The sequence below is a fragment of the Oncorhynchus mykiss genome, chromosome 12 (assembly GCF_013265735.2).
Source record: "Oncorhynchus mykiss isolate Arlee chromosome 12, USDA_OmykA_1.1, whole genome shotgun sequence".
Classification (NCBI taxonomy): domain Eukaryota; kingdom Metazoa; phylum Chordata; class Actinopteri; order Salmoniformes; family Salmonidae; genus Oncorhynchus; species Oncorhynchus mykiss.
The window spans coordinates 70,336,389-70,360,198 of NC_048576.1; the positions used below are offsets into that span (position 1 = coordinate 70,336,389).

The following is a 23,810-nucleotide window of genomic DNA, read 5'->3' on the forward strand; positions in this document are numbered from 1 at the left end:
TAGGAGTAGTCTCCGTAAACAGCCTTGTTGGCTCCCACATTGTATCAATGCTACTGATTTTGCCTAGGATCGGATTTACGAGACTAATTTATGAGTGGCAAGCAGTGGCAGTTGCCACTATCCCCAGCGCAAGATAAAACCGCATATATATTTTTAAATATGTAAAAAAAACCATCAAACTAGCGTTTACATAGGCAGCCCAGTTCTGATATTTTTTTACACTCATTAGTATTTTAACCAATCACATCAGATCTTTTAACATCAGATCTTTTTCAGAGCTGATCTTTTTGGTCAAAAGAAACACCCCTGGCACCAGATAGACAACCAACAACTCAGATTCGGCCCATCGTTTTTCAAATGTATTTAATAAAATCTTTACAGAAGTTTGCTTTAAATGTATCACCATCTGGTGGCGCTAAAGACCATGATATTTGCCATCATCTCTGACATCATTTCAGATCTAAATTTTGTTCATCAATGTACACTCACTGACCCGAACGTTCATGTTGTGGGCATCAAATAGAGAAGCCCCAGTATTTTAGGGTGGGTTTATCTAAAGGCATAGGTCTATCTAAAGAGATATTGTTGGATGTTGAGTGATTGACTAACAATATTTATGTAATTGTGTACCACTACTGTGACCTGCTCAGTTTAACGTTTCAAGTTATTTCATTTTTCACTTCAGATGTAATTGTATTTCTCTGAGTCCCTGTTAAAAAAATATATATGTTAATATTCTGTTTGCATCTAAATAGTTTTATTTTACAACTAATATCAGTTACAAACAAACAAAATGATATACAACTCTTTCAGTCTGCACACGTTGTTCAAATCATTCTGTAATTTGTACGCTTCTGAAACTGTTGTGCTTGTACAGTCGGCTATACATTGCACGTCTTATTTCAGTCTCTGTTACCAAATAAACAGTCAAATATACAGCATAGAAAAAGTCAGAAAATGTTCAAGACACAAGAGCAAAAAGAGATGCAAGAGCTATGAATAGCCATATTGCAGAAGAGGGAAAAACAAAAATAACCATAGGTCCTCTTTGACCAGCAATCCTCTGGCAGGCTAGCCAAGAGACAATTTCTTAAAATAATGAGCACAAACATTGGTCACATGCTGTAATGTCCAGACCGCTTGTAGAATGAGCTCCACAGTGTGTTCACAAGCAATGGCATCACATAAAACCACATGTCAAAATAATGCTCATTAGGTGATGATACTTTCTATGTAAACACAATATAATGAAGGAAAGGGGTGAGGTTTGCTGTTTCCATGGCTGTCAGGTCTCAATGTGATATGTCTAGAGATACGCTCCGGTTAGTAATACCTAACTTTCAGTTCACAAGAAATGCGTAATAAAACACAAAGATTAATATTTTTGTAAACTGAGTCAGCTTGTCTTCTTAATCTCTGGTCCATATCAATGATGTATTTACAGTCAAATTAAATAAACAGTACATCAAGTAGTAGTACAATCAGTGTCGATATTATGTAGTGTGATTGCTGTGTGGTGTACGTTTTAGATTGTAAAGCAATCATTAATTACTCAGATGTAAACTCATGTAGCACAAGAGATGCAACCAAAACGGGAGAGTTGAGTTGATGGGCTCAGCGTTACTTTGCAGCAGTAATGTTCCAGTTTATTTATCTGGTCTCTGTGGGTCTCCAGACAGCTGCTAATGTGTCACCTCCAAGCCCCAGAGAGGCTTGACTTCCAGGACCTGCTGTGTGCTGATGTTGGTCTCCTGGGTCTGGGACTCTGCCTGCTCAGCATCACTTTGCATCCTCTTAGGACTCTCCCTGCCCCGTGGATACTCAATGTTAGGCCCTCCACAGTCTGGCCCTTGCCCTGCTGGCTGCCCCACCAGAGGTAGGGATGAGTCCAGTGTGTGGACAGGGCTGGAGCCCACCAGGTCATTCTTCCTGGCTCTGTTGAGAGAACCCTGCCCCTGGGGGGTGGTCTGGTTGTGCGTCTGATTGTATGTTGGGCTGACAGACGTGTAGCCCCCTGACTGAGAGCTGAAGGTGGTGTGGAGCTGTGGTTGGCCGGTAGGGGTCAGTGAGACGTGGATAGACGTTGGGGAGATGGACGGTGAATGGCTGCGGTCAGAGTTGACCTGGACACTCAGGGAGGGGTGGGACTGGCTGAGGCTGCCTGGGGAACATAGGGGACGAAAGGTACTGATGGTGGGGATGGAGGCTTTGAACTCAACTTGACCAGGGCCCGCACCTGGGAGTACTGGGAAGGCAGAGCTGAGATTCAGAAGAGATGGCACAGTCCGGCATTGGGAGTGGCCCATGTAGGGAGAGTTGGGTGTAGTTCTGGAGGTCGGGAAAGGCCTATACTGGGCTTCAAGTCCCTGACCAGTGGTTCTGCCTCTGTCCGAGCAGCACAGGTGTAAACAGGATGACCTGGGATTGGACGTCTGGTGAAGGTGCTCAACCTCCACCTTCTGACCCATGGCGGGACCTCTGCCCTGGGGGGGCACCCCACTGTAGGCCCACATATTCCTGGCGGGGTGGCTGAGGGGGTCATGTTGTAGGTGAGATGGGTGAGGTCCAGCAGGCATACTGAAAGGCACCCGTGTCTGCCAGTCATTGGCAGTAGTCATGTCGCTGCTGAGGTTGGGGTTAGGGGCCATCTGCAGGCCGTAAGGATAGGTGGAGATGGCAGAGGGGTAATGAAACATGGTCACATGGCCCTGCAGGAAACACATCATCTCATGGAGCTCCTTGGTCAGGTTGGACACCTCCTGGTTAAGGGTATTCATCTGGAAAATAGATGGCATGCAGAATAATGAAAGCTATAATCTGTTGCTTGGTTGAATAGTAATTATTCCAAGGCTGTCTCTTTCTAGGTCAGAAATGGTAGAAACCAAAAACAAGCACAGTCATAAATTATCAGTCGGTGTTACGTGAGCTTTCAAATCTGGACCATCTCCAATTTAACAATCCTACATTTTATTTGAGGAAAAATGTCTTTAAATGTTCTCTTGCCTACATAGCCTGAGTGGTGTATGTAGTGCTGAAAGTGTGTCAGAGATGACCTGTTTTTCGACACTCTTTAGGGTACAGCGAAAGTAGAGTAAGGAAAATGAAGTGGGAGAACAAAAAAGTTTGCGTCTCTTGAGCTCTTTCTACCTAGATTGATACATCATTATGTTGGTTTATGTGTCCATTTATTCCGTCTATGTGATCGTATGTTCATACCTCTTTGCTTAGCTGGCTGATGTTCTGTCTCACCTCCTCTGTTTCCAGAAGTAAGTTGGCGCTCACCTGGAATGGGTCTATAAGGGGGATGGGATGGGAAAGGATGGATGAGATCAGTGCTTTCACACCCCACTCCAACATAAAGCACTTTGCTCAGACCATTTCATTTGTATGAAAAGCCTACTTGTACTGCTTTGTATCATTCTAAAAAAGCAATTTTCTGACCAATCAATTCAGTATCCTTGCCTAAAACACGTTTCTATTTACTGTTAGAAAACCACTGTTAAACCTATATGCATGTATTTTGGAGCTGTAGAGAGATTGCCAGATTCTGGCAATCTATACATACTGCTGCACAGAAAATACTAGAGGTACAGTTTGATATGACCCCGTGTATCTATCTTCTTAATGCCCAGCAGGACTTTGTTCTTGATCCTGACAGAGAAAATTTGCTCATGACTATTACATACTTTGCTAAGAAATGTATTCTTCTATTGTGGGCCTCTAATACCCCTCCTACATTTAAAATGTGGATTGACCAGATTGTTGACTTTCTCCCTCTTGAAAAGCTCACTTATGACCTCCACAAGAGACAGCCCAAGTTTGATAGACCTTGGTCTCCACTACTCAACTATATTTCAAACTGGACAGAGTGAACGGGGTGACTAGGGAAATGTGCAGATGCATGTTGTGTAAGCTGCTGTAAAATCTAAAAACGAATGATTGGCTGGTCGTCTCAGCGAAGGCTAGAAATAGCTGATAAGAACCTTGATAGTGTTGCTGCAAGTTTTATATATGTTTTTTGTGTGTTTACAAAAAATATATATTTGTGAGTACGTGTAGGTATGTATGTAGGATATGTGTGTGTGTATGGGTGTGAATGTATGTGTGTGTACGGATGTGTGTGTACGTACGTGTATGTGTGTATGTATGTATGTATGTATGTATGTATGTATGTATGTATGTATGTATGTATGTATGTATGTATGTATGTATATATATATATGTATGTATATATATATATATGTATGTATGTATGTATGTATGTATGTATGTATGTATGTATGTATGTGTGTGTATATATATACACCAAAAAAAAAACTTTGATTATTTTTCTTAATCTTTTATTTTAATTGTATTTTTTTATTTATTTTATATGTTATTATTATATATTTTAACTTCTTTTTTTTATTCTTTTTTTTTAAGACTGTCACATCTGTGAATGTGGAATGTGTTTTGTTGGTTGATTGAAAAACAAGAAAACTTAATAAAACTTTAAATTGAAAAAAAGAAAACCACTGTTAGAATAATATATATTTTTGTAGTTAAACCATTGTTTAACCTGAGACCATTACCTTTGCTATTGGTCTTTGCCTCGCCTTGATCCACATTGAAGTGAAAAGACTGCCCATTATCCTCAATTCCATCCACAACCCTAGAGGAGATAGGAAAGAGAGGTTTATACTTAAGTGGGTTATGATTAAATATGAAGTGATTTTCAGTGAAATAAATTGAACTGTAATCTGTCTTTGCTGTTATTACCGGGTAAATCCATTGGAAAATGTGATTTACTTTTTGGTTAATGGTTATAGTCTTATCATCCTACAAACCTTAGGTTTAGGTACTGGGCTAATGAAATACAAACGCTAGTCATTTTGATTGACACTTATGTCTCATTACTCACCTGGGGCTGAGGTCCAGAGGGCTGACACAATGTAGGGAGGGTAGGAGCAGCTTGGCTGGCCTATGGGATGGGCTGTGATCTGTGACCATGTTGGGCACTGGGGCGGGAGTAACCTCCTCATTGGACAGCAGCTGAGGGGAAGGGCTACGGCCTCTGCAGCCCTGGGCTGGGGAGCGGCAGAGTTGGAGCGCACTGACATGTCGAAGCTCCTCCCCCACCAGGCTGCTGAGGCCAGGGTGGCAGACGGGGCTGCTCAGGCCATGCATCAGGAGCAACTGTCCTTGGTGGGATGCACCGGTGGGACAGTGGCTCATGTCCTCACCAGACTCCACATCTTCTGCCTCCACAACGAAGGGAAGCTTGTGGTCCTTATCAACCCGCTCCTGAGGGGCAGAGGGTGGGAGAGGAAAGGCATGAGTAACAGGTTCTCTGTAGTTCTCACAAACAACCATGCATGCCCTCCAGTAGCCTATTGCCAGTGGAGGAGGAGAGAGAGCGATACACACAGAGTTAAATGTGATTTTAGCTGCCGGTAATGGGTAGCAGGGGCGTCATGCACTCTAAAAATCTGAGGGGGCACAGAGTATGCGAGGATGGCTGGGGGATTGTCCGGAGGGGGGCATGTTGGAGAATTGTAATATTTTCAAACACCTGAAACAGCTTTCTCCTGCAATCTAGAGCCATATAATTTTCTATGGAGTTGGCTTTAGCTAGCCAGCTAGATACGTTCCCAATCTCCCAACCTCATAACTAGCTACCAAGCCATTTCAGGCTGTCAATCACTTTAGAGTAGCTTATCTAACTATCTTAGCTGGCATGCCTGCTGGCAAAGTTGGTAGACTTTAGAAAACCAAGCAATTACTAAGTGCACTGAATAATCTTAATCTTTCACCCAGATTTGATCAGAGATGCAGAGAAGCATATTTAGTTTCTTTCAAAAAATAACCACCAGACCTGTCAAGAGGTATGTTTAGATTTAGAAAAATACTATATAAATACTATATCCTAGGCACGTTCGTGCAGTATATTGAGATTTGTGATTTACAACAGTCAGAATAACACGCTCTGGAATGTGTAGAATAGAATTAGGCATAATGTTTATGGTTCTAAATTGAAGGAAACATATGTTTCAGGTGTTTAAAAAATGCTAAATAATCAGGGTCCAGCCCCCCTCCTGACCACTCCCCCTCCATCCTCACCTACTATCGGCAACAAGAGACTGTGTGTAATTTCCTTCAAATAGCTGTTCTGCTGTGAGTCAGTGCTGTTCCTCTCAATTAGGTGCACTGCCTACTTCGCATTTTCAGTCGGAGTTAGATTATTTAGCTGTTAATTGTTATTCTTCAGAGGGACATTATTTCGGTCAGATTATTATTATTATTGCGTTTATTTCTACCAGACAATTTTCACATTCTGGTAAATTACTTTTGAGCGAATCAGTTAACTCCCACGCACAATGTAGAATCATTAACACGTGGACACTCACATGTCATAGAAACACACATGAATGTGCACGCACACAAAGGCATATGCCTACTCCAACACCCACACAAATACAGGAAGAAAACAAGAGACAAAATCAGCCTCACAGAGATACACACACAGTAAACACACTAATGACAGCACTTTGTTAAGCTCTCAACAAAGGTGGCAAAATGGGGCCGTGAGAGTTGCAATCCTGCTTCTTTCAGAGAGAAGTTCTATCTGGGAATGGGCTAGATGAGAACATTGCGTTCAGCCTTTTATCAAGTTATATGTTCACCTAAGAGGGAAGGGCAACGGGTCAGGGACCAGAACCCTCATATCAACCTCAATCATTTAAATGTCTCTGTCCCAGACCAAATATTCAAACACTTTGAAAAATGGAATGATGAGTCACAAAGACTATTCACATCTCAAGGTGTAAACATTTTATTTGGACATTTAGCTTAAAAGATTCTGGCTATAATAACAAATGTTCTGAGTTCTGATTTGTTGATGATGTGAAACTTGGACTATGTAGATGTGTTGGCTGTGGCTGTAGGAGCATCCCTGAATTATCTGTCAGTAGCAGACTGATAGGTCATAGTAATCACCATCTGTAGTATAGTAATAAAAAGGCACACATTTACCTGAGAGAGCCGAGGGGACCGTGAGAACCTTGTCAGTCCCTGGACAGTGAGTCAGAATGAGTCACAATTCCATTACAGTTTACACAGTCCACATAGAGTAAACTTTGAGTGTGTGATTGAGTGAGTGAGAGAGTGATTGAGTGAGCATGTGTGGTTCTCACCTCTGCCTCGCTGCCCTCTCTCAGGTTGTAGGTGAGGTTGTGGTGGATATCAGAGCTGAAGCGACTGCCATACTCTGGGTAGAGGCCCAGGACCTCCCTCAGGGCACGGACACTGATGTGTTGCAGGTCACAGTAGGTCAGAGCCTTCACGTCCGCATTGGTCTTGATCACCTGGTCTTGCGCTGTCAGGTCTGCCCCAATCAGATCACCTTTGCCTAGAGACAGATTACCCAATTAATAATCTGACTTGATTTGATTCTCCTCTCATACAGTATAATGACAACATCCATATTGCTGAGATAACAATTGAGGGATAAAGGAAACCAGCTCCCTGTTCCCTATGTCATGATGTTGTCCTCTTTGAGTACAGCGAGCACCATCCCCCGCTCTCTGCTTCTAAAACCAGACTGCTGTGGGCAGAGTGAGGTCGTAAATTCCTAAGGAAGACCCTGCCTTATGGACACACAGTTATAGAGAGAAGTTTTCATGGAGACAAAGGAAATCCTTCCACCTCACAGAACGTGAGGTACGAACAAATTTCATGTTCCAGAGAAAGTGTAAAAGATTGGTGAAGAATCCAGCTACAAACTGGTGCGTTTGGAACAACTTGGGAAGCTCAGGAGAGACGGTGTGGCCACATTACCATAACGCTGTTTATATGAATGCCTCAGATATGAGGTTTACATCTAATTGTTGTATAAGATGAATGAGTGAGGATGATACTGTTTGAATAGTGGTGTAAGATTATTGTGGACTGTTTAATGAAGGAAAATACAATTCCCTTTTGATTTGAACTAAATCAGAGGACCGCCCCTGAGCCAGTTAGGGTCAGACATCCTCTTCTGCCATTCTGGATAAAACCCCACTTTGAGAAATTATCAGCACACCATGTTTTTCTCCAGTAGGAGAGGGACTGACGGTTGTAGACCATTGCTGAATCTTTTAACCATACCACGTTGTTAAAACTCTTAGACTATCGATACCGACAGAATAAGAATAGGTCTTTCATACTAATTACTAGTCTGCAGCTAGGAATTCGGCATCATTGAACGAGAAGAACGACAACCGCCGAAACATCCATTCTATAACGAATGTGACTCTGAACAATCCCCTCTAACCAAAACCGAGAGAGGGAGAGAAACTGACAATTCTGCAAAATAAATGAACTTTTCACCAGCGATCAAGACGACACACTGAGTGTAAATACATATATTGATTGCAATTGTTCCCGAATGAGTGAGCGTTCATGTGTAAGGGATTAGCATTTTAATTGTTATAATTAACTCTGTAGGGACTTCTTAGTCGACCCACCAATGCCCCTTTGTCTAACAAGCTGCCATGTCGGTTTAGCCCACTAGGGCACATTCTATCATTTCATGTAACCATATTTACTGTTTGTTTATGCATTTCTGTGAATGACTTAGTTAGTAATACATAAATGATTTAAGACAATATGTATGGATGACTCATAGTCAAGACTGGGTTCGTGCAGATAGCCAACAATTTACGACGTTTGGAATGAGACTAACGAGAGGTAAAATAAATAATTAATGAATCAGAAGACTATTGATCAGATATGAAAATATCTGAAAGGTTATATTGGGAAATTATAACTTTGTAAGCCCCCTATTTCCTAGTTATTTACAGTTACACGATGAATTACTTTGATCGCGTTATACTAATTACAGGGAATCTTTGATAAAACTATGTCTTCAATTTAATGATAGTAAAGACACGACACCTATATAGTGCGCTGCTTTTCTGGCCAAAAGTATTCCACTATAAAGATTCCATTTCAGACTCTGCCAAAGAGTTGATAACAGAGACGGAACGCAGACATGAGAGACAGAAAAAGGAAAATATGAAAAGAAAGTGTACTCCAGAACAGGGAAGTGAGTTGTCTAAGACGTACCCAGGATAGCAAGGACCATGCTGCCCTTCAGCACCTCTAGAGACCCAGAGCAGACAAAGTAGTTGGCCTGCAGCGCGTCCCCCTGGCGGATGAGGTACTCTCCCGGGGCACAGAACGAGGTCTTGATGTGCAAGGAGAGGGAGCGCAGACACCCCCTACTGGCCCGCTCAAACACTGGCAGCTGCAGGATGTCCTTGTTCAGGTGCATGGCGATGTCCGCACGAAGTTCGTCTGGGAAGTCACGCAGCAGCTGACAGGAGGAGAGAAGGAGGACATCAACACCCACAATGCAATGGTTTTGTATCAGATTACAGAGGTACCAGAGAGGGACAGTGGTGTCCGAGGATGAAGGCTAAAGGAATGTAATGTGTCAGATGAGATGATAGACCGGTAGAAACCCAGTTCAAGCCTATGAACACTGTGAGGAGAGCCAATCACCAGTTATTCACAAACATGTATTAGATTTATTGTTGAAACACACACAATTCTCAGTGAGTATACAGTATCTTGTATTTTGTGTTGGACTCTAGCTATATTTTGGCTAGTGGCTACACACTTCAATGTACAGTAGTTGTTTTCATGGGAGCTTTCTTAGATGACTCAAATCTCTACATACAATGTGCACTGTAGATCTGTTTCACTAGTGCTAGACTGGCAGTAGCACCAGCTAAGAGGTGTAAGAAATCTGCGAGATCTCGGGATCCTTCGTAGCGTCTGTTGTCGCGCCTTCAGCAGAGAATAAATTATGAAGCTGATGATGAGAGGGGGTAAATGAGTACCATCTTTTTTATTCCTGTGTCTCTGTAGTCTATAATGAAGATACTTAAAAAAGGTTTTATTAACTTGTATTTATTCAGAGCAGCCCAAATGAGACCAGGGCCTCATTCCTAATGGTGCCCTAGGTACAAACACTTTCTCACAAACAGGAAGACAAAAGTGCATTACAAATAAAACAATGAGAATAAAAAAATAACCACACCTCAACACCACAATTTCAACAAATAATACTCTAGAATCAATCGGAACAACTGCAATCCTAAACTGCCGTAGCGGCACCAAGGAATCAAGATGCAAGGAATGTTGTAGGTTATTCCAACAATAGGGAGCCGTTTTAGCCCATATTAGGTCTAAGCCCATCACTGTGAACAAAAGACGACTTTCTAAAAGAACCAATCTAACCCCATTGGGCAAAGACTGAGAGAAGATTGGGAAAGAAAGGTGGAGATGGTTTAGAATCCTCCATCCCACACGGAGACACGACTAGACCACGAGGCCATCTATGTCTGAATGTAACAATACACACCCACACTGTCAACACCATCTGATAGAAAGACCTTGGCAGTGACACAAAAGATGACTGTAGAAAATGAATTAACTACTCCCACCGTAAGGTGTACTCTCTCTGAAAGGATATTTATTTACATCGGAAAATATATAAAGACCAGTCTGTCAGTACAGTATGTTTGTCTACCCTAATGGCTGCATCCCAATTTTCCATCCTTATCCTAAAGTGTGCACTTGCCCACTCCTCATCGGGGATTTGAAAGCATTGGATCGTTGTAATCATTGGCCGTAGTTTGTTACCACCATTGTTAAATACATCGTGTCATGTGACCCACCTCATTGGCATTGATGCCGTTGTTGACAGACCAGGTGGTCTGGAAGTACTCCAACATCCTCTGTTTCAGCAGCTGGGGCAGACGGTGCACACGGATAAAGTCCTTGATGTCCTTCATACGCGTGTGGTAGAGCGAGCGCCGAGAGTACATGCGCTGGATGATGGCCGTCACGTTACCGAAGACCACTGCATGCATTAGGGCTGAAGGTCGGGCAAGGAACAGGAAACATGGGGGTCAAGGAGTATTACAAGATTACTCCTTTGTGCTCAAAGCACATACATATGCAGAAGAGAGTCATACCCAGCCATCACCATGCCTTAAGACTTTTCTTAAGAGATTTGTGAAGACATCTCGAGACATCTTAATACAAACTCCTTCAGGATCGGTGTCCCGTCCGCGTGACGGTTGAGCTAATGTAGGCAAATGTGATTATCATGAGATTGTAAGAAACAAAAAATAATAATATATCTGATATGGACAGAAACCTTAAATTCTTGTTAATCTAACTTCATTGTCCAATTTACAGTAGATATTACAATGAAATAATACCATGATAGTGTTTGAGGAGAGTGCACAGTTATGAACTTGAAAATTTATCAATAAACCAATTAGGCACATTTAGGCAGTCTTGATTCAACATTTGGAACAGAAATGCAATGGTTCATTGGATCAGTATAAAACTTTGCACATACACTACCGTTCCTAAAGTTTGGGGTCACATATAATTGTCCTTGTTTTTGAAAGGAAAGCAAATTTTTTTTGTCCATTAAAATAACATCAAATTGATAAGAAATACAGTGTAGACATTGTTAATGTTGTAAATGACTACTGTAGCTGGAAATGGCTGATTTTTAATGGAATATCTACATAGGCATACAGAGGCCCATTATCAGCAACCATCACTCCTGTTTTCCAATGGCACATTGTGTTAGCTAATCCAAGTTGATCATTTTGAAAGGCTAATTGATCATTAGAAAACCCTTTTGCAATTATGTTAGCACAGTTGAAAGCTGTTGTCCTGATTAAAGAAGAAATACAAATGGCCTTCTTTAGACTAGTTGAGTATCTGGAGCATCAGCATCTGTGCAACCGAGCTGGAATAACACATTATGGCCTTTCTCTTGCATTTCAAAGATGATGGTACAAAAAAAATACAAAAAATTAACAGATCTAATGGGTTATATTCTTCTACATTCCTTTCACATTTCCACAAACTTCAAAGTGTTTCCTTTCAAATGGTATCAAGAATATGCATATCCTTGTTTCAGGGCTTGAGTTACAGGCAGTTAGATTTGGGTATGTCATTTTAATTTTAGGCAAACATTTTTTTAAAAGGGGCGGGTCTGTAACTCATGTAATACATTTATGCTGCAGTAGTTTACGTGTCGGGGGGCTAGGGTCAGTCTGTTATATCTGGAGTACTTCTCCTTTCTTATCCGGTGTCCTGTGTGAATTTAAGTATGCTCTCCCTAATTCTCTCTTTCTTTATCTCAGGACTACCTGGCATGATGACTCCTTGCTGTCTCCAGTCCACCTGGCCGTGCTGCTGCTCCAGTTTCAACTGTTCTGCCTGCGGCTATGGAACGCTGACCTGTTCACCGGACATGCTATCTGTCCCAGACCTGCTCTTTTCAACTCTCTAGAGACAGCAGGAGCGGTAGAGATACTCTTAATGATCGGCCATGAAAAGCCAACTGACATTTACTCCTGAGGTGACCATGTTGGTCATTTATGAACATTTGAACATATTGGCCATGTTCTGTTATAATCTCCACCCGGCACATCCAGAAGAGGACTGGCCACCCCTCATAGCCTGGTTCCTCTCTAGGTTTCTTCCTAGGTTTTGGCCTTTCTAGCGAGTTTTTCCTAGCCACCATGCTTCTACACCTGCATTGCTTGCTGTTTGGGGTTTTAGGCTGGGTTTCTGTACAGCACTTTGAGATATCAGCTGATGTAAGAAGGGCTATATAAATGCATTTGATTTGATTTGATGTCTTGAAAGAATGACGAAAATACTGCTAAAGATGTCTTCAAGAAATCTTATTAAGACAGCTTGTGTCTCAAGATGTCTACTAACATTGCCTCGCTTCCAACGAACTTGATGAGCATGATGCAGATGAACTTACCCCCATGAGTATGACGCAGATGGACTTACCCCCATGAGCATGATGCAGATGGACTTACCCCCCATGAGCATGATGTAGATGGACTTACCACCATGAGCATGATGCAGAAAGACTTATCCCCCATGAGCATGATGCAGATGGACCTACCCCCCATGAGCATGATGCAGATGGACTGATCCCCCATGAGCATGATGCCGATGGACTTACCCCCCATGAGCATGATGCAGATGGAGAAGATCTTCTCGGCGTCTGTGTTGGCACACACATTGCCAAAGCCCACACTGGTGAGGCTGCTCAGGGTGAAGTAGAGGGAGGCGATGTAGGCACTGGGCATGGAGGGGCCGCCAACCGTACTGTTGATGTATGGGGTCTCCAACCGCTTCCCCAGCTCCTGCAGCCAGCCTGGAGAGTACAACAGGACAGAGAGGACAGAGGGAGGGAGAAAGAAAGAGAGAGAGAGTGAGAGGGGGGGGGGGCAGAGAGGGGAAAAAGGAAGAGAGAGGGAGAGAAAGAGAGAGAGAGTTTACTGTTCATTTTTATTGTGTATTTCACTTTTGTTTGTTATCTACTTCACTTGCTTTGGCAATGTTAACATACAGTATGTATGAGAGGAGGAGTAAAATAAAAATGCTTTACAGAGATCTGATAGGAGACCAGTGAAAGAGTTTGGATTGTTTTTTCCTTTGTGTCTGCTTGACTGATGATTCTCTCCATCCAGAGGTGACATTATAGAGTGTGAGGTATCCTTGCTGGGAGTAGTCTCAAACAGTCTCTGCCCATTGTCCTACACTTGCTGTGAGGTTGACTGGGAGGGTGTTATGGAGGGAGATGGACTGAGAGACCAGTTCAGAAGCATTCGGGCTTGTCCAGGGACCGAACGTGCAAAGGGGCCATAGCATCTAGCTGTCAGACAAGTTAAATAAGTTACTGTGTTACAGACACATTTAGAGAGAATAGCGGTCACACATGGCTGCTTCCCTATAGTAAGACAAGGAGCTCAACAAAAGGAAACATTATGTTGATGTGTCTACTGTCTGAGAGTGGTCCAACAACCACACACAATATACAAACATACACACACAAACAGGCGCTCACCTATATCCCAGGTGACAGGGTCGCTGCTCTCTATCTCCTTGCGGCCGATGACGTACCAGACGCAGGCCATCCAGTGGGCAAGCAGGGCGAACACAGACATGAGCAGGGTCAGGACCACAGCACTGTACTGGGAGTAACGGTCCAGCTTCTGTAGCAACCGTAGCAGCCGCAGCAAACGCACCGTCTTCAGGAGGTGGACCAGCGAGGTCTGGACAGGAGGTAACGGACATGTTTACATGCAACGATTCATGTAGAGATGACCATTTGCATTGTGACATGTGTAAAGGCCAAAAGACGTCAGAGAGTTGAGTCATAGTCCGGTTAAAGTCGTCAGACATTTTAATACAGTATAGATGATCTATCCTCGGTACTGAACTCCAGGGACACGGTCTAGCTGAGATGCAGTGAGCAAACATTCCTCCTACCACTCAGATATCCCACTTCCCCTAGAGGCTAAAGATACATTCATCAGTAAAGAACGGCACATCTCTCGGAAAGCTTGAGAAACAAATGATTGGTGGAAAAAAGGGGTAGTTGAACAGTATCACATCTCAGAAGCCCAGGTAAGATTAAGTGAGAAGGCTATTTGCTGAGATTTAAACCGTGAGACAGAGAGAGAGAGCGATGGGGAGTGCAGCTAGTGGATAGGGGGAGGGACACTGGAGAGAAGGAAGGAGCAGTCAATAAAGCATGGAGGTGGCAAGACCTAATCCGTTACAATTCAATGCTCAGGGGAAATAAAGAGGACCAACAACATATTTTAAGAGGGAAAACGATTATTCTGGGAAGGGCTATCAAACAAGCACTGTCTGTTCAAGATAGGATAAGGAACTGTATACACACGCGAAGCCAAACGCCCATGACACCCATACATGCACAGTTAATGCCCCCATACAAACTCACCACTGTGATGTTGAAGGCGTAGAGGAGGTCAAAGGGCAGAGCAGCAAAGAGGTCTATAAAGAACCAGGTGCCACAGTAATGGAGGTAGATTGAGCGGGCATCGTACACCACCTGACCCGACTGACTCACGAAGGTGGTCCTAAAGTTTAGGATTATATCTGGGGAGGAACAGGGAGAAAACCCAGCAGAACATGAGCAAAATAATATTTTATCCTTTACTCAATTACACAAAAAGTGAGTAAAGTGGGTGGATAGGCTACTACATTCCAGTATTTTTCCAGGTGAGCTGTAAATGCTAATTATGGCATGACACCAACGGTTTAGAATAACACACGAGGTGATGATAATTTTGTACGTGAATGTCACTGCACATAATTACCATTTCCTCAACTTAAAAAAGCCTGAGCCCCATCACAGCTGTTTTGGGATCACACATCCATCGGAGACAGGAAGTCTCTAATTGTGGCTCAAAATGTGAGCTGTAACCAGGGGTGACACAGACACCATGATGAGTTGGTAATGCAGGTGGGTGAGAGAGTACAGTCAAGCGTGACTGATTTCCAAGGAAACACCCACTGCCACAGCAGGAAAGAACTATTATTGATCAACTATATACCAGTGGAGCTAGATACTGGTGCCAATTCATTTAGCCACCAGAGTGATATGACATTTACCATTGGAATACTACGTTGCCACTCTTAGTACTGTTATACAACAGTATGTTACCTAGAATGAAGAGCATTTCCACAGCGATGTCACTGGCAATGGTGCTACGGGAGTCACAGTCATCGTCCTGGTGACTGACGAAGCAGACATTGAAGGGCACGGTGACCGCCACGTAGAAGGTAGCCAGGAGGATCAGCCAATCCCACAGGGCCTTGGATACGCTGTAGTGGAGTAGGATGAAGCGGGACTTCTGCACCGCCGCCACCTTGTACTCTGGGAGAGAGGGCTTCTGGAATACACTCTGCAGGGGAGACAGGGGCCAAGGGTAACAGGTCATAGGTCCCAGGTCACAGACAAAGCCCCAAACACCACACTGGCACAGTGGCACTTGTACCTATGATAACATCTCAAGAATGCACTGAAACCTACTTGCCCTATCTACATCAAAATCAGTGTCTACAGCTCTCCCTTGGCCACAATCCAAACTTCTCTGTGGCACAAGAGAGGAGAAGTAAATGTTATTTTTAGGAATCAAGGAATTCAAAACAAAGTTTATTGGTAGCGTACACAGTTTAGCAGATGGTAAAGCGGGTGCAGAGAAATGATTGTGTTACTAAGCGCCTAACAGTGAAGTAAAATGTCAAACAATTACACAAATAATCAGAAACTAAAATCAAGAAACATCTTAAGGGTTCAATGGCATCTTTTCAAGACAGACATATAACCTTCATTACTCTTCTACGTTTGCACACTGTACATAGATTTTTACATTTTTCTTTTCTATTGTGTTACTGACCGTACGTTTGTTGATGCGTAACTCTGTGCTGTTGTTTTTGTCTCACTGCTTTGCTTTATCTTGGCCAGGTCACAGTTGTAAATGAGAACATGTTCTCAACTAGTCTACCTGGTTAAATAAAGGTGAAAAATGGAACCTCAAATGGAACCTCATTTCACTTTACAATACATGAAAGACCGGGAGAGACAGTTATCGACATGTTCTTTTTGACACACATGTAGAATCCCCGACTTTATCCTCCATAAATGACACAGTATGAAGGAGATGAAATATGGATGAGGTACTGTGGAGATCCCATGAGGTAATGAGATCTGAAAGTAAATTCCCTCTGTCGTTCTTCAACATGACTAGAGAGGCTGCTGAATAGGTCAGCAGAACCTCCAAGTGGGAACCCTTGGTGGGATAATAGCTGGGTACATTATGGGAGATGATTACTTGGTAATTGCACATGGAGGATTTAGATGCACAACAACAACTGAATGTGTAAAGAACTGTCACAGCAAAAGCACAAATTTGAACATTTTTCAAAGCATGCAATGCCACATAGCCCTTGCTGTTGTCAATGGTAACCACATGTTTTACACAATCTTAAAAAACATTGACTGATCACCATCAAGTATGTAAAAGGCAGGATTTGGAGACAGTGCATTTTCATAAATGTCATAGATTTTTCAAAGTTTGAAGTCTCTCAGCATTTAATGGTACAATTGACGTATCTTTAAATAACAACTACCTCATATAACATGTGTTTAACAGAGGAAGAGGGAAAAGGTTGAAAATCCTTGGTTCTGTCTGTCCACTGCTGTGTCGTACGGTGACCTCTCTTCCGGTACTTTCCTTTAATTAGTGAGATGATACCCCAGCTTTCCCATGTCCCAATCTGCAAAAGGCCACACTGCGTCTCTCTGTTGCTCTATATATACCAGCACTACAAAGTCCACACACAGCAGACCGGAGATTCAAAGGCTGCCTGATCAATTCCTCTATCTGGGCCAAGCTCAACCTTCCTCAAATGGATAGGTAACTGTCACCTCGCTCTATTTGCTACAAAACACGTCTGCTCAAATATGTTTTCATTTGAATGTGGTAAGAATGTGATTTTACATGTGGTATGAAAACACATGCCGTCATCTTTCAGAAAGCAGTTGGTAATATAATGAAATGATGCCTTTCCTCTTGTCAATGAGTCAACGCACTCTACTGTACAGTACGGTGAGATCCATGGGAACTCACATTGGGCAGCTTCCCCTTGCCCCTCTTGGAGAACTGGTTGGTGAGGTGGTACAGGACAGTCCTTCCCCTCTCCCTGGCTTGGGAAAAGTGGGAACGGCTGCGTTTTCTGCTCTGTTGGGCGTCCTCTGAGATGCCTGATGACACGAGGACCATAATGAATGGGTTATTACACTTATTAAATCATCATAGTCTAAACTATGAACAGTTCAATGTGGTGGAAGCCACAGTGTTGCAGAGTTAGTAGGATACCTGTGGCCTCCCGCCTTCTCCTGTTGCTGTGCTGGTGGCTTTTTCCGTACGACTCAGTGACATCCTTGAAGGAGAAAAGGAATAGAACCACTTCGCCCTTCTCATTCTTAATTGGCACAATGTCAAGAAGGCACCGGAATGGATTCCCTGTGGAAGCAACATTATAGAAGAAGTTAGATTTCGTGGTACTCAAATGTTTTCAGCGGGGACCCAATTTTGTCCCGCCAGAACTTCTGGGGAACCCGTTCTTTTCCCAATAATTTATCAGGACCCCATCCTATCCCACCCCAAATCTAACGACACGGCCGACAAAATCTGTAAATGTATATGTTTACGTCAACAAATAACCGTCAATTCATTGCATTTTCATCTCTTATCAAAATGAAAATTAACCAAAGTACATTTACTCAATAAAATTGTGTTTTTCAAATGATCTGACTCAAAACATTTGTATATTGTCCCATTTAATAATCTGCACTCTGAATTTAAATGAACTTGAACACCACTTGAGTTCAATTATAATGACACGTGGAGTTGAGGACTGTATTTGGCTGTATTGCAGATATTGTGCAGAAGTGAACTTGGTGTATGTTGCATCCTCTGTCCATTGTTCTAAAAATACATTCAAAAGATAGATCTGGTTGGATGATGTTGTATGGAGGGCCACCATGTGTTGACTGAATGCTCACCGTTCTTCATGTAGAAGCACACCTCCCCCTGGTACTCATGCTGTCCCTCCAGTGCCTTGTCCACCTGCTGCCTCACCCTCTCACTGGTCTCCGCCCCGTGCAGGAAGCGACACGTGCAAGTTTTCTGCATCACCTCAGTGCGCACAAACCCCGTCAGCTCGCAGAAGCCGTCCGAGCAGTACACGATGGGGTAACCTTGGCGACCCTGGGCATTCCCAAGAAGGAAGTTGCTGTCTGTGGAAAGCAAGGAGAGAAAATTAGAGACACAATGTACTGTACCCTAACTCTGTCTGCGTAATGATTGCTGTTAAAGTGGTCGACCAATTATTTCTGTCCCTCGAGTACACTGTGTGATTCAGACATGGATGAATGTCCTTGCCCCTGGATGCTGAATTAGGCTATGTAATTAACAATTAAGCTTGTGTTGAATACAGCCATCTATGAAGGTAGAACATGGCATTAGGAATTCAGTCACTTGCTGGTTTCTTTCTGAATCTCTCTCTCCTCCCACTCATTTTCTCTTCTCAGGGTCTATTTCATCCTTTAGCTGTCTGAAAAAGAGCTCTGTCTGTCTCGGTCTCAGTCCATCTAACTAACTAACTAACTAACTAACTAACTAACTAACTAACTAACTAACTAACTAACTAACTAACTAACTAACTAACTAGCACATAGAACCCAACAACAGCAGCCTGCAGGGACATCAGAGCAGGCTTTGAAGTTTAGGCCTGTGAAGTCTGGTGGATGTGATAGGAGAAGAGGGGACCCCGGCCCCCCCCAGCAGGTGCCTGGGGACACTAATGGGGATAGGAAATGAGCATCATGTGTTGTATCCTCACATCCCCCTGCCCATGTAACCAAAGACAGCGCCAGCCAATCATAGGACAGACTGGAGCTTCTGATTCAGTAGCTGCCTTTTAATTCTGTCAGACTCCACTGAAATACCAACCACCTCTCAGGGCTGCACCCATCTGTTGAACTGTGCAGGCACTCAGGCTGAGCGGAAGGGAAGATGTACTTTCAGCAACAAGAATACAGGTGCGATGTCACAGTCATTTAGACCCCTTTCTGATATGCCCAAGTCACGTTTCAGCTATGAATCTTTTGTGTTGTGTTGTTCCTTCTGCGTTTTAGTCATTTAGCAGACACACCCAGATCGACTGAGCGCATTCGTCTTCAGATAGCTCGGTAGGACAGACACTATCAGCAAGGTCAGTGCTAGTAGGGAAAAAAGTCAAGCGCGAGTGTTAGTTCACAAAAGGCAAGGGTGTTATAGATTTTTTTTAATAGATGTATTTATTTTTATGGGAGATTGGAGGGTGCTGTGGGATTATTTAACATACTCCTTGAAGTTTTTGTTCAAATTTGATTTGCTTGATTTAAATGTACCTCTGTTTAGCTGCTGTTTACCTGCTTACTCTGTTGAGAGAGAGAGAGAACATCGTTGTGTATTTGGTACGGCTATAAACATTTATGAATGGTATATTCCTCCACAGTGAGTTGAACAACTCGTCTCCATAAAAAATGTTTTGCAGGCAGCTGTTAAATGGACCATCTCCCTCCCATCTGTTCCACCCTTTCTAAAGGGTTGCAAAGTAGACTGTATTGTAGCACTGTGCATCACGGCAGAGACAAATGCCCCTCACAGATGTCTCCCACAATCCAATGCCTGTCCGTTGTCACCTGTCCCCAACTATCAAGTCCATTGGGTCACTCCAAGTCCATTGGGTCACTCCAAGTCCATTGGGTCACTGCCGTATAGAGTTTCATAGGAAATGATTCCACTGACTGAATTCAATCCCATAATGCATCTATTCATCCACTTATTTTCCACACAGGGGGGGGGGGGGGGGTTGCGTTGGACAAGATAGAATTTCATGGCCAGAGTTTCCTATTCTCGACTGTACATGTGGTGATGGTCTGATCATACCCTGTCAATCAAGACACCAATTTACTCCGTTACAATTAGATGCATAGTGCGGAAACACTGAGGTCACCGTTTGAAAGTCTTTACATAAGCAGCCCATTATCATTAGCTAATGAGGCAATCTGGAGAAGTCCTCCTTGAAACACAAGGAGAAAATAGACATTTGTATTGACAATACTGTAGATGTTGTGGCAGTATTATAGACACACTTAGTACACAAGTCTAATTGATCATTAGTTCACACAGAGTGGTGAAGAGGACCTAATTGCTCCATATCTCTTGTTAAGTTAATTCTGCCACAGTCCGAGCCCCATGCAACCCTCAGCGTACTGAGCCATGGACTAAGTCTGGCTGTTGTTTAAAGCTGTATAGATATCTTTAGATTGAGTTAGGTTATATACAGTATTTCCTGTAGAGAAAGACATTCAACTCTTGAAATGTCACAGTCTCTAAGTGACTCATGTAGAGATAATTAGTACAGAAGCTACATGAGACTTTATGTGCCCAGGCTTGGGTTGCCATAGCAATTTGTAATTGTTTTTAATAAAAAGCATATGGCAAAGCTGTTATTTCCACGAGGAGGAGGTAACCAGGATACGGTCCCTTTTCTTATACAGGAAGAACACAAATAGATTTGCAATAAGTTAATCCTATGGGAAAACATACTGATTATTTAAAAAACTGAGGTGTATTTGGACCAATATATATATTTTTTTACAGTAGCTTCATGATTTTCATTGTTACTTGGCTTAGACTAATATAGACAAGTGAAACAAGGTTGTTTTCCTAAACCAAAGCAAACAGATGGTAAGTCCTTTCTCCAACATGACTCTATCATTCTGCTAAAATGCACCCAGTCTACCAGTCTCTCTCTCTCTCTCTCTCTCTCTCTTCTTTTTATCTGATGGATGAATGGCAGAATGGAAGTTCATAGTGAAAGCCATGTCGAACCTTCAAAGCTCTAAGTGCTTCTATTTCTCATGGCCTCTCTCATTTTCTCCCAGAATAATTTCTGAAATGACCGACCACACGACAAAAGGGACTTCTCCATTGTAGTGAATAACACGGGTCATTTCTATTACTTTTCAGTTCATGCACTTGTAGCTTCAGTAATTGACATTAGGTGACGAAGAGCAAAACCCAAAACCAATCTACTTACATTACACAAGCAGAAAAGCCAGGCCCTTTGTGTCAATCAAATCAAATCAAATTGTATTTGTCACATGCGCCGAATACAACAGGTGTACAGTGAAATGCTTACTTACAAGCCCTAACCAACAATGCAGTTTTAAAAAAACTTTTTTTATCTGAAAAAATACGAATAAGAAATAAAAGTAACAAATAATTCAAGAGCAGCAGTAAAATAACAATAGCCAGGCTATATACAGGGGGTACCGGTGCAGAGTCAATGTGCGGGGACACCGGTTAGTCGAGGCAATTGTGGTGATATGTACATGTAGGTAGAGTTATTAAAGTGACTAAGCATAGATAATAACAGAGAGTAACAGCAGTGTAAAAGAGGGGGGGCAATGCAAATTGTCTGTGTAGCCATTTGACTAGATGCTCAGGAGTTTTATGGCTTGGGGGTAGAAGCTGTTCAGAAGCCTCTTGGACCTAGACTTGGCGCTCCGGCACCGCTTGCCGTGCGGTAGCAGAAAGAACAGTCTATGACTAGGGTGGCTGGAGTCATTGACAATCACAACAACAATAGTCACAATTTGTGAATTTAAATGGAGGCTATTAAATAATTGTATGCCTCAATTAGGAGGGTAAAGCTGTGTGTAGCTCCCAGCCCACACAATTAGACTGAATCATTCTGTGGAGTGACAATGAGTCGACAAAGAGCTGTGCACACAAATACAACTATTGCTGGGTTAACATTGTTATGATAACTCCGCTCTGACATCCCGGTACCATAATCCACAGAGTGCAACCTGAAATGTACATATAAGTTTGTTTGCATTCGGGCAACGACTAAATAATATATTAAGAGTGAAATAAGAAATGATATAATGGATTGTTATAGAGGGAACTGTCCTTCATTACAGCCTGTTATAGTCCACCAGACATTACTAGGGTTACTCATTTTAGTGTGCATGGGATGGATGGAGTTACGTATATTAGCCTACTTTTGCAGAGTGGGTGACTGATATCGATACCCAGGTGCTGTATGATTGGCTCTTAACCCCTACATAATTAACTGTAATTTATGTCTCTGCTCACATGTTGGGGTCATTTGGCTGTCACTTTCATTCATTCTGTAATCACTTGGTCCATTCACATTACACAATGGAGAGGGTCATTTAGTTGAGGGAGGCAGTCAGACATACATTGCAAACCCACATCCACCCATTTGTTGTCACATTAGAATATTATGTCATAGGTCATAGGTTGAAGTCAATTATTTTAACATCTATTATACACTGTGTGGGCTCCTGAGTGGCTCAGAGGTGTCACTACAGAGCCTGGTTTGATTCCAAGCTGTATCAGAACCGGCCGTGATTAGTAGTCCCATATTTCACAATTGGCCCAGCGTCGTCCGGGTTAGTGTTTGGCCGGGGTAGGCCGTCATTGTAAATAAGAATTTGTTCTTAACTTATTTGCATAGTTAAATAAAGGTTCAATAAAAAATAAAAATGAAGAAGCTGCCCGGAAGGTCTTGAACTCGGACAGAAGAAAGTCAAAGTTTTGGACAATTTTATCAGCTCCCTACAGACATTTCAAGCTCCGACTACATCTCTTCCCTTTCGATAATGGCTCCCTGCACCTCCCACTTCCCCCAGACCGGTTCAGTCTTGCCCATTAAAGCTTTTGGCCAGCTCCTCCACCCACACCATGACACGAAGGACCTGTAACCACCAAACTTGCTAAAAAAGTTATTCTGACTCTGTATTTGTGTGGGTGTGTGTGTGCAGCCTGGTCTCATAGACTAGACGTATTAGTATGATATGTTACATTTGGTATGGTTACATAAGACAGCATGCTACATTTAAATACGGTGGTTGTTCAGGATGGATGGGTAGGCAGGCGTATAACGTGAACATCTAGCAACCCAAAGGTTACATGTTCAAATGTCATTACGGACAACATTAGTATTTTAGCTAATTACAACTTTGCAACTACTTAGCATGTTAGCTAAACCTTCCTATAACCGTAACCCTAAACTTTATTTATTTATTTTTTTCTCCCCAATTTTGTGATATCCAATTGATAGTTACAGTCTTGTCCCATCGCTGCTACTCCCGTACGGACTCGGAGAAGGTTGAGAGCCATGCGGCCTCCAAAACACAACCCAGCCAAGCCGCACTGCTTCTTGACACACTGTTTGCTTAACCCGGAAGTCAGCCGCATGTGTCGGAGGAAACAGCGTACAACTGGCGACCCGAAGTCAGTGTGCATGAGCCTGGCCCACCACAGGAGTCA

General features: G+C 42.7%; 1 protein-coding gene across 2 annotated transcripts in view; it reads right to left on the reverse strand.

Annotated features, from left to right (window-relative positions):
• Positions 1 to 346: 346 nt before the first annotated feature.
• The window catches only part of kcnh4a (potassium voltage-gated channel, subfamily H (eag-related), member 4a), a 30,518-nt gene continuing 7,054 nt past the window's right edge, over positions 347 to 23,810 (reverse strand). The window contains exons 2-16 of one of the 2 annotated variants that reach the window (XM_021624834.2): positions 18,461 to 18,694; positions 17,772 to 17,918; positions 17,523 to 17,656; positions 15,554 to 15,794; positions 14,828 to 14,985; positions 13,925 to 14,132; positions 13,037 to 13,231; positions 10,704 to 10,903; positions 9,085 to 9,334; positions 7,173 to 7,387; positions 7,012 to 7,050; positions 4,901 to 5,283; positions 4,572 to 4,651; positions 3,217 to 3,293; positions 347 to 2,777 (exon numbers count right to left, since the gene is read on the reverse strand). In XM_021624834.2, coding sequence (XP_021480509.2) covers positions 1,683 to 2,777; positions 3,217 to 3,293; positions 4,572 to 4,651; positions 4,901 to 5,283; positions 7,012 to 7,050; positions 7,173 to 7,387; positions 9,085 to 9,334; positions 10,704 to 10,903; positions 13,037 to 13,231; positions 13,925 to 14,132; positions 14,828 to 14,985; positions 15,554 to 15,794; positions 17,523 to 17,656; positions 17,772 to 17,918; positions 18,461 to 18,694 — 3,656 coding nt within the window. In that variant the 3' untranslated portion in view covers positions 347 to 1,682. The remainder of the gene's footprint in view (positions 2,778 to 3,216; positions 3,294 to 4,571; positions 4,652 to 4,900; positions 5,284 to 7,011; positions 7,051 to 7,172; positions 7,388 to 9,084; positions 9,335 to 10,703; positions 10,904 to 13,036; positions 13,232 to 13,924; positions 14,133 to 14,827; positions 14,986 to 15,553; positions 15,795 to 17,522; positions 17,657 to 17,771; positions 17,919 to 18,460; positions 18,695 to 23,810) is intronic. The other variant, XM_021624835.2, reaches the window with a different exon arrangement.